Source organism: Mus caroli, unplaced genomic scaffold (genome assembly GCF_978045245.1).
Source record: "Mus caroli unplaced genomic scaffold, Mus_caroli_1 scaffold_4, whole genome shotgun sequence".
Taxonomy (NCBI): domain Eukaryota; kingdom Metazoa; phylum Chordata; class Mammalia; order Rodentia; family Muridae; genus Mus; species Mus caroli.
This window is the reverse complement of record NW_028227259.1, coordinates 111655010-111664774: the sequence shown is the minus strand read 5'-3', so window position 1 is coordinate 111664774 and position 9765 is coordinate 111655010. Positions and strand designations below refer to the sequence as shown.

The following is a 9765-nucleotide window of genomic DNA, read 5'->3' as shown; positions in this document are numbered from 1 at the left end:
ATTGGCCAATTTACTTTTTTTATATGGAGAACATTTTTTCCCCTTTGCTACTTTTTCATATGGTGACTGTTATTGATGAATGGCCTAATTTGCTTTATCAAAGTGAAAATATGATTTCTCTCTCTCATGCACAGACACTGCTTCCAATGCAGAGCAAGTGAGTGTCACTTTAAGTTTCTTCTCAGATGTTTGCCACATGTGGCGCTTAGTTAGCATGGAGAATAATAAGTCCAGAGTGACGTACCCCAGTTCCCTCTTGAAACATCTTTTCATGAACTGGCTGCATGTTTTAATAGATGCCATTATGGTCATGCTCAGGCCTTGTGTAGGCAACTGGTACAAACTGACTTCTGCGGCAGTTCCTGCTTTCCCCTGACCACTACCAACCTCCTCTGTCAGACCATGATGGGGCTACAGTGATTGCCCGGCATGCAGGAAGCCCTCTGCCCTGAGGATTGCAGAAAACAGTCATGGTCCACACCAATAGCCTCAGCTACATAGGAAGTTTGAAGCCAGACTGGGCTTGCAAAACAAATAAATGAAACAAACACGAGAGAAAAAAATAGAAAGGGAAAACCATAGAATAACCAAGAATGAATAATAAATAAGCAAACTGAATTTATTTTGAGGGATTCTTGCCCTACCCTGTGTTAGTTATTCTAAACTAAAAGTGTCTGAGTTGTTCTCTAAGGCTTACAACTACAAGAGAACGGAAGGTGTTGTGAGGCCGGGGAGTTGGCACCTGCTTTTCGTGAGGACCTGGGTTTGGATTCCTAATCCGCCCCTCCCCCATGCACACACACACAAAGCCTGGTGCAACAGAGCCCTCTTAGCCAGCCAGGCTAGCCAACTAGTGAGTTTCAGGAAGATAGCTCCATGTTACCACCAAGCCCGATGACCTGAGTATGGGACCCACATGGTAGAAGCAGAGTCAACTCTCATGCTGTGCTATTAACTCTCCATCTCTCTGTCTCTCTGTCTCTGTCTCTCTCTCTCTTTCAGACACACACACACACACACATCAATGGCCTGGAGCTGAAGGCACCCTAGCTTTTGTATCCCTAGTGCTGGGATCATAGGCATATGTTACCATGACTGCCTCAAGCATTGTTTTGAAATTAGAAAAATAATTGGTACCAGAATCAAAATCCAAGCTCATAGGCTAATGTTCAAGTCTGTGCTTTTACCATTGAACATTCTAAGTCTCCAATATGTGTTCTTGAGGAGATGGGGAGGAGAAAAGAAGAGATGGGGGATGGGAAGAAGGGAATGAATCCCTAGCTGGCTGCTTAAGAAATCTTGGATTCCTGCTTCTTCCCCCAACATAGGGCCTCTGGGTGAGTATAGAGGAAAGGCTGGGAACAGCTTGACCCAGACCCCTGCCCCAGGACCTTCTCCTCTCAAGCCAGGTCTCTGGACTGAGTTTATTCTCTGATCCCATCCTCTGGGTGTCGATGGTTTTCTTGTTGGCTCTCCAGAGCTGGTTGTGCTATTGGTACTGCTTGCTGGTACAGATTTCTCCCACGGGGACCAAGTTCAGAGTGCAATTCATTTAACCCTTCTTTTAAAAAGATATTTTGGTTATGAAAGACCCCCGCCCCAGGCTAGATTTTCACCTTAGAAAAGCAGCAGTAACGCCATTTTGCAAGGCATGGAAAAGTACCGGGGCTAGGCCCCAAAGTTATAAGGAAGTTCAGTCAAAGGTTAGGGCACGGAAAGTACCGGGACGAGGGCCAAACAGGATATCTGTGGTCATGCACCTGGGCTTTTGCCCTGGGCGGAGCACAGATGGAACCCAGATACCAACTGTTTCCAGGCCTCCCCCAGATGTTTCAAGTTCCCCAGATGACCATGGATAACCCCGTGGCCTTATTTGAACTAACCAATAAAATTGCTTCTCGCTTCTGTACCCGCGCTTTCTGCTCCCCTCTGCTATAAAAGATGTGTGTACGAGCCTCTCGGCGCGCCAGTCTCCCGAAAGACTGAGACGCCCGGGTACCCGTGTATTCAATAAACCCTCTTGCTGATTGCATCCGAACCGTGGTCTCGCTGATCCTTGGGAGGGTCTCCTCAGAGTGATCGACCTCCGAGTCTTCGGGGTCTTTCATTTGGGGGCTCGTCCGGGATCCGGAGACCCCTGCCCAGGGACCACCGACCCACCAACGGGAGGTAAGCTGGCCAGCGTCTGTCTTGTGTCTGTCTACCTGTCGGTACCGGTGTCTGACTTCAGCGCATGCGTCAGAGTCTGTGCTAGTTAGCTAACTAGGTCTGTATCTGGCGGCTCCGAGGAAGAACTGACGAGTTCGTATTCCCGCCCGCAGCCCTGGAAGACGTTCCAGTGGCTTCTGGGGTCCGTTTTACGACCCATTCTGTAGTCAGGGACTCTGCCCGAGTCGGACTATTTGGAGCTCCACCGGTGTCCGAAGGGTACGTGGTCCTACTGGCAGGCGACGGTCCGAGACGGACTCCGCCGCCGTCTGAGTTTTTGCTTTCGGTTTTGCGCCGAAGCCGCGCTGCGCGAATTTTCAGTTGTGTGGTTATCCTGTCTGTTATCTGTAGTCTTGTGTCTCTGTGTGTCTTTGAAAATATGGGGCAGACTGTTACCACCCCCTTAAGTCTAACTTTAGATCACTGGAAAGACGTCCAGCGCATTGCCTCCAACCAGTCCGTGGAAGTCAAGAAGAGACCTTGGACCACCTTCTGTACCTCCGAGTGGCCAACCTTTGGTGTAAATTGGCCCCCGGATGGGACCTTTGATCGAAATATTATTTCACCGGTCAAGTCCAGAGTGATGTCGCCCGGTCCTCACGGGCACCCGGACCAGGTCGCCTACATCGTAACCTGGGAGGCGATTGCTTATCGGCCTCCCCCGTGGGCCAAACCTTTTGTCTCTCCCAAACCTCCTTTACCCACCGCTCCTACCCCTCCCAGTCCTCCTCCGTTTCCTCCCCATTCTGCCCTCTACCCGACTGTTGTACCCGCTACTAAGCCCAAGCACCCTGGTACCCCTCAGGTTTTGTCCTCGGATGAGGGGCCTCTTATTGATCTCCTCTCAGAGGACCCACCACCATATGGACACCAGGGCCAGCCTGCTCCGGTGGGAACTGGGGCAGAGGCAGCGACCCCCACCACTGAGGGCGTTGCCCCCTCTCCTATGGCGTCTCGCCTACGGGGGAGAAGGGAGCCTCCGGTGGCCGATTCCACAACCTCTCAGGCTTTCCCTCTCCGGGCGGGGGGAAACGGCCAACTTCAATACTGGCCGTTCTCCTCCTCAGACTTGTATAACTGGAAAAATAACAACCCCTCTTTCTCTGATGACCCAGGCAGGCTGACGGCCTTGATAGAGTCCGTCCTCATAACCCATCAACCCACATGGGACGACTGTCAGCAACTGCTCCGGACCCTGCTGACGGGGGAAGAGATGCAGAGGGTCCTGCTGGAAGCCCGAAAGGCAGTACGGGGCGAGGACGGGCGTCCCACCCAACTGCCAAACGAGCTCAATGATGCTTTCCCCCTTGAGCATCCTGACTGGGATTTTACAACGGCTGCAGGTCGGAACCACCTAGTCCTCTATCGCCAGTTGCTCATAGCGGGTCTCCAGAGTGCGGGCAGAAGTCCCACTAATTTGGCTAAGGTAAAAGGTATTACTCAGGGACCCAGCGAGTCTCCCTCAGCCTTCTTGGAGAGACTCAAAGAAGCCTTTCGCAGGTACACTCCTTATGATCCAGAAGACCCAGGGCAGGAAACCAATGTGTCTATGTCATTTATTTGGCAGTCTGCCCCGGACATTAGCCGGAAGTTAGAAAGGCTGGAGGATTTGAAGAGTAAGACGCTAGGAGATTTGCTGAAAGAGGCAGAAAAGATTTTTAACAAGCGAGAGACTCCAGAAGAAAGAGAGGAACGTATAAGGAAGGAGACAGAAGAGAGAGAGGATCGCCGTAGGACAGAGACTGAGCAGAGAGAGAGAGAGAGAGACCGTAGGAGACAGCGGGAAATGAGTAGACTATTGGCCACTGTAACCTCTAGCCAGAGGCAGGATAGACAGGGGGGAGAACGAAGGAGGCCCCAACTGGAAAAAGATCAATGTGCCTACTGCAAGGAAAAAGGCCATTGGGCTAGAGATTGCCCAAAGAAGCCGCGGGGTCCTCGGGGGCAGCGCCATCAGACTTCCCTCCTCACCCTAGATGATTAGGGGGGTCAGGGCCAGGAGCCCCCCCCTGAGCCCAGGATAACCCTCAATGTCGGGGGGCAGCCAGTCACCTTCCTAGTAGACACAGGGGCTCAACACTCCGTTCTGACCCATAATCCGGGCCCCTTGAGTGACCGATCGGCATGGGTTCAAGGAGCCACCGGGGGAAGACGGTACCGATGGACTACGGACCGGAAAGTGCACCTGGCTACCGGTAAGGTTACCCACTCCTTCCTCCATGTGCCAGACTGCCCGTATCCCCTCCTGGGAAGAGACTTGTTAACCAAGTTGAAGGCCCAGATCCACTTTGAAAACTCAGGGGCCCGTGTAGCAGGACCGTCTGGACAGCCCCTTCAAGTCCTGACTCTGGACATCGAGAATGAGTACCGATTACATGACCCCCCTAGCGGCTCAGCGCCGTCCCTCGAGGCCACCTGGCTAACAGACTTTCCCCAGGCCTGGGCAGAGACTGGGGGCATGGGACTAGCAGTTCGCCAAGTCCCAATAGTCATATCTCTAAAGGCAACTTCCACACCTGTGTCAATCAAGCAGTACCCCATGTCGCAAGAGGCCAGGCAGGGCATAAGACCTCACATACAGAGATTACTCGACCAAGGGATCCTGGTGGCCTGCCAGTCCCCATGGAACACGCCTCTGCTACCTGTTAAAAAGCCTGGTACCACTGACTACAGGCCTGTCCAGGACCTGCGGGAGGTTAACAAGAGGGTGGAAGACATTCACCCCACTGTGCCTAACCCCTATAATCTTCTGAGTGGGCTTCCGCCATCCCATCAATGGTACACGGTTCTTGACTTAAAAGATGCCTTCTTTTGCTTAAGACTCCACCCAACCAGTCAACCTTTGTTTGCCTTCGAATGGAGAGATCCCGAGCTGGGAATCTCAGGACAGTTAACCTGGACCCGACTCCCTCAAGGGTTCAAAAACAGCCCCACCCTGTTTGATGAAGCCCTACACCGAGACTTGGCAGAGTTCCGGATCCAGCACCCAGGTTTGATCCTGCTGCAATATGTAGATGATATACTGCTGGCTGCCGCCTCTGAAACTGAGTGCCAGCAAGGTACCCGGGCCCTGTTACAGGCACTGGGGGAACTTGGGTATCGGGCTTCAGCTAAAAAGGCTCAAATCTGCCAAAGGCAGGTCAAATATCTAGGGTATCTCATAAAAGAAGGCCAAAGGTGGCTGACTTCAGCCCGAAAAGAGACAGTGATGGGGCTGCCTATCCCTAAGACATCAAGACAACTGAGAGAGTTCTTAGGGACGGCCGGGTTCTGCCGCCTGTGGATCCCGGGGTTCGCTGAAATGGCGGCCCCACTATACCCCCTCACTAAAAATGGGGCTCAGTTCGAGTGGGGCCCGGATCAGCAACGGGCTTATCAGGAGATCAAAAACGCCCTCCTGACTGCCCCAGCTCTGGGACTACCGGATTTGACTAAACCCTTTGACCTGTATGTAGATGAGAAGCAGGGATACGCCAAAGGCGTTTTGACCCAAAAGATAGGCCCATGGCGTCGCCCAGTCGCCTACCTATCCAAAAAGTTGGACCCTGTGGCGGCAGGATGGCCCCCTTGCCTGCGCATGGTGGCCGCCATCGCAGTCTTGACTAAAGATGCAGGCAAACTAACCATGGGACAACCACTGACCATCCTGGCCCCCCACGCGGTCGAGGCACTGGTCAAACAGCCTCCAGACCGCTGGCTATCCAATGCCCGCATGACCCATTATCAGGCCATGCTACTGGACACAGACCGAGTTCAGTTTGGGCCCGTGGTAACCCTCAACCCGGCTACGCTGCTTCCCCTCCCGGAGGGAGGAGGCGCTCCCCACGACTGCCTCGAGATCCTGGCCGAGACACATGGGACCCGGCAAGACCTAACGGATCAGCCCCTCCCGGACGCCGATTACATCTGGTTCACTGACGGGAGCAGCTTTATAGTGGAAGGTCAGCGGAGGGCTGGAGCTGCGGTTACCTCCGAAACTGAGGTAATTTGGGCAGAAGCTTTGCCCGCCGGAACCTCTGCTCAACGCGCCGAACTGATCGCGTTGACCCAGGCCTTGAAGATGGCAGAAGGTAAGAAGCTTAACGTTTATACTGATAGCCGTTATGCTTTCGCTACTGCCCATATTCATGGAGAAATATATCGGAGGCGAGGGTTGCTGACTTCAGAGGGCAAAGAAATCAAAAACAAAAGTGAGATCCTGGCCCTACTGGGCGCCCTTTTCTTGCCCAAGAAACTTAGCATCATCCACTGCCCCGGACATCAGAAGGGAAACAGCCCTGAGGCTAAGGGGAACCGACTGGCAGACCAGACAGCTCGGAATGTAGCCCTTGCAATGGAGACTAAGGATTCCGAGCTTCTCCTCGAGGCTACGGCACCACCAGCCCCGGTCCCTGAACCATATCAACCCTATACTGAATCTGATAAAAGGCAACTAGAAAAACTTGGGGCAGTTTATGATAAAGTGAAACAATGTTGGACTGTTCAAGGAAAACCTGTTCTGCCCCACCAGCATACCTTTGAACTCATAGATTTCCTCCACCGGCTCACCCACCTCAGCCCGCGAAAGATGAAGGCGCTATTAGACAGGGAAGAAAGTCCCTACTACCTGTTAGACAGAGATGAGATCCTCAACCACGTGGCGGACTTTTGCACTGCCTGCAAACAAGTAAATGCCAGTAAAGCTAAAATCGGGACAAGGGTGCGTGTAAGGGGACACCGCCCTGGGACTCACTGGGAAATTGACTTTACGGAAGTCAAACCTGGACTGTATGGGTACAAATATCTCCTTGTGATGGTGGACACCTTCTCAGGATGGGTTGAGGCTTTCCCCACCAAAAATGAAACTGCCAAAATAGTAGCTAAAAGGCTACTAGAAGACATCTTCCCCAGGTATGGAATGCCCCAAGTCATTGGGAGCGACAATGGACCTGCCTTCGTCTCCCAGGTAAGTCAGCTGGTGGCCAGAGTGATGGGGATCGAATGGAATTTACATTGTGCATACCGACCCCAAAGTTCAGGACAGGTAGAGAGAATAAATAGGACAATTAAGGAGACTTTGACCAAATTAACGCTTGCAACTGGCACTAGAGACTGGGTACTCCTACTGCCTATGGCTCTCTATCGGGCCCGCAATACACCGGGCCCCCATGGGCTCACCCCTTATGAGATAATATATGGGGCGCCCCCGCCCCTTGTAAACTTCCATGACCCGGAAAGAACAAAGCTTTCTAACCACCCATCTCTCCAAGCTCACTTACAGGCTCTCCAGGCTGTTCAGCAAGAAATTTGGAAACCATTAGCCGCTGCCTACCAGGACCAGCTGAACCAGCCGGGGACGCCACATCCCTTCCGGGTTGGAGACACTGTGTGGGTGCGCCGGCACCAGGCCAAAAACTTGGAACCACGCTGGAAGGGACCCTACACCGTGCTGCTCACCACCCCCACCGCTCTCAAAGTGGATGGCATCGCCGCATGGATACATGCCGCTCATGTAAAATCAGCAGATCCTCGACCTGGAAGACGGACCAGCCCGGAACCAACATGGAGGGTTCATCGCTCACAAAACCCTCTAAAGATAAGGCTTACCCGTGGGGCCCCCTAATGCTACTTGGATTACTACTGCTAGAGGGGACAGATGCGACTGATCGCTCTCCCCACCAGGTCTTTAACGTAACGTGGGTGGTCTCTAATCTGATGACGGGACAGACAGCTAACGCCACGTCCCTCCTTGGGACTCAAGTAGATGCATTTCCCACCCTCTCTGTAGACCTGTGTGATCTGGTGGGTGGCAGTTGGGACCCCTCGGACCAAGATCCATCTGGAGACTATGGGTGTCAATATGTTAACCAGAGAGGGTCCACCAGAGAATTCGATTTCTATGTATGCCCGGGCCATAAGGTACACACAGGCTGTGGAGGCCCGGCAGAGGGCTATTGCAGGAACTGGGGATGTGAGACCACGGGGCAGGCCTACTGGAACCCCTCATCCACCTGGGATTTCATTACTGTCAAAAGAGGCAGCACACCTGGTTTTACGTACGGGGGGGAAGGAAAATGGAAGTGTAAAAAAACAGAAAATAATAGAGATAGGTGGGTCGATTGTGGCCCCTGCTATGACTCTTTAAAGACCAGCCATATCGGAGCCACCCCTGGAGGACGATGCAATCCTCTAATCATCTCCTTCACTGAAGCAGGAAAAAAGGCCAATTGGGATATCCCCAAGTCCTGGGGACTACGATTGTACCGCACAGGACCCGACCCTGTGCTCCTGTTTTCCCTGACCCGCATTATCACAAACCCACAACCCCAGGTTCCCATTGGACCTAACCCCGTGTTGGCGGACCAAAAACCGCCCTCCAGACCAGTCCCTGTGGTGCCCCCCATACCTCCCTATGCCAACTCCACAGGGGCCTCCGACAGCTCTGCCAGTGTCACATCCGCCCTCACCACCGGGCATCCACAGAGGCCTGGTACTGGGGACCGGCTACTAGATTTAGTACAGGGAGCATACCTAGCCCTCAACCTAACCAGCCCCGAAAGGACCCAGGAGTGTTGGCTGTGCCTAGTGTCCGGACCCCCCTATTATGAAGGTGTTGCTGTTTTGAGAAACTATTCCAACTACACCACGGCACCAGCCAATTGTTCCTCCCTGCCACAGCATAAGCTCACCCTTCCAGAAGTGTCTGGCCAGGGACGCTGTATAGGGAAAGTGCCCCCATCTCATCAGGCATTGTGTAATGTTACTGAATCCATCTCGGTGGGGTCTTACTACCTGGCGGCCCCTGCGGGCACTCTCTGGGCCTGCAACACTGGTCTCACTCCTTGTCTTTCCGCCATTGTCCTCAACCTTACCAGTGACTACTGTGTTCTAGTGGAAGTCTGGCCAAAGGTAACGTACTACCCCTCAGAGTACATTTACACTCAGTTTGAGCAGAAGACCAGATTTAAAAGAGAGCCGGTCTCCTTGACCCTCGCCCTGCTCCTAGGAGGGCTCACTGTGGGGGGCATTGCAGCTGGTATAGGAACAGGGGCTACCGCTCTGACAGCCACTCAACAGTTCATGCAACTACAGGCAGCCATGCATACGGATCTTCAGGCCCTAGAAGATTCTGTTACTAATCTAGAAAAATCCCTGACCTCACTATCTGAGGTGGTTCTACAGAATCGGAGAGGGTTAGATTTGCTGTTTCTTAAAGAAGGAGGACTATGTGCCGCCCTTAAAGAAGAATGTTGCTTCTATGCAGACCACACGGGTCTGGTTAGAGACAGTATGGCCAAGCTTAGAGAAAGGTTAAAACAGAGACAGAAAATATTTGATTCTCAACAAGGATGGTTCGAGGGACTCTTTAACAGGTCACCCTGGTTTACTACTCTTATATCAACCATCACGGGTCCCCTAATAATCCTCATGTTGATTCTGTTCTTCGGACCCTGCATCCTTAACAGATTAGTACAGCTCATAAAAGACCGGGTATCTGTGGTACAGGCTCTAGTTTTAACTCAACAATACCACCAACTTAAAAATATAGATCCTGAAGAAGTAGAATCCAGTGAATAA

The 9765-nt window shown here is 52.6% G+C and overlaps 2 protein-coding genes across 2 annotated transcripts; both read left to right on the top strand.

Moving 5' to 3' along the window:
- Positions 1-6064: 6064 nt before the first annotated feature.
- LOC110295489 (protein NYNRIN-like) lies at positions 6065-7867 on the top strand. The gene is made up of 2 exons (XM_029477069.2): positions 6065-7153; positions 7469-7867. The coding sequence occupies exons 1-2, from the start codon at positions 6269-6271 to the stop codon at positions 7808-7810; spliced, it is 1227 nt and encodes a 408-aa protein (XP_029332929.2). The 5' UTR covers positions 6065-6268; the 3' UTR covers positions 7811-7867.
- Positions 7868-7902: 35 nt separating this feature from the next.
- On the top strand, positions 7903-9765 carry LOC110294914 (MLV-related proviral Env polyprotein-like). Its single transcript, XM_021163374.2, has one exon. It carries the CDS (start codon positions 7903-7905, stop codon positions 9763-9765), a length of 1863 nt encoding a protein of 620 aa, XP_021019033.2.

Coding starts and splice junctions, on each gene's coding strand:
- LOC110295489 (XM_029477069.2), top strand. CDS start 6,269: ATGGCAGAAGGTAAGAAGCTTAACGTTTATACTGATAGCCGTTATGCT. Junction 7,154..7,468: donor GACCTGCCTTCGTCTCCCAG/GTAAGTCAGCTG, acceptor GCTCACTTACAG/GCTCTCCAGGCTGTTCAGCA.
- LOC110294914 (XM_021163374.2), top strand. CDS start 7,903: ATGACGGGACAGACAGCTAACGCCACGTCCCTCCTTGGGACTCAAGTA.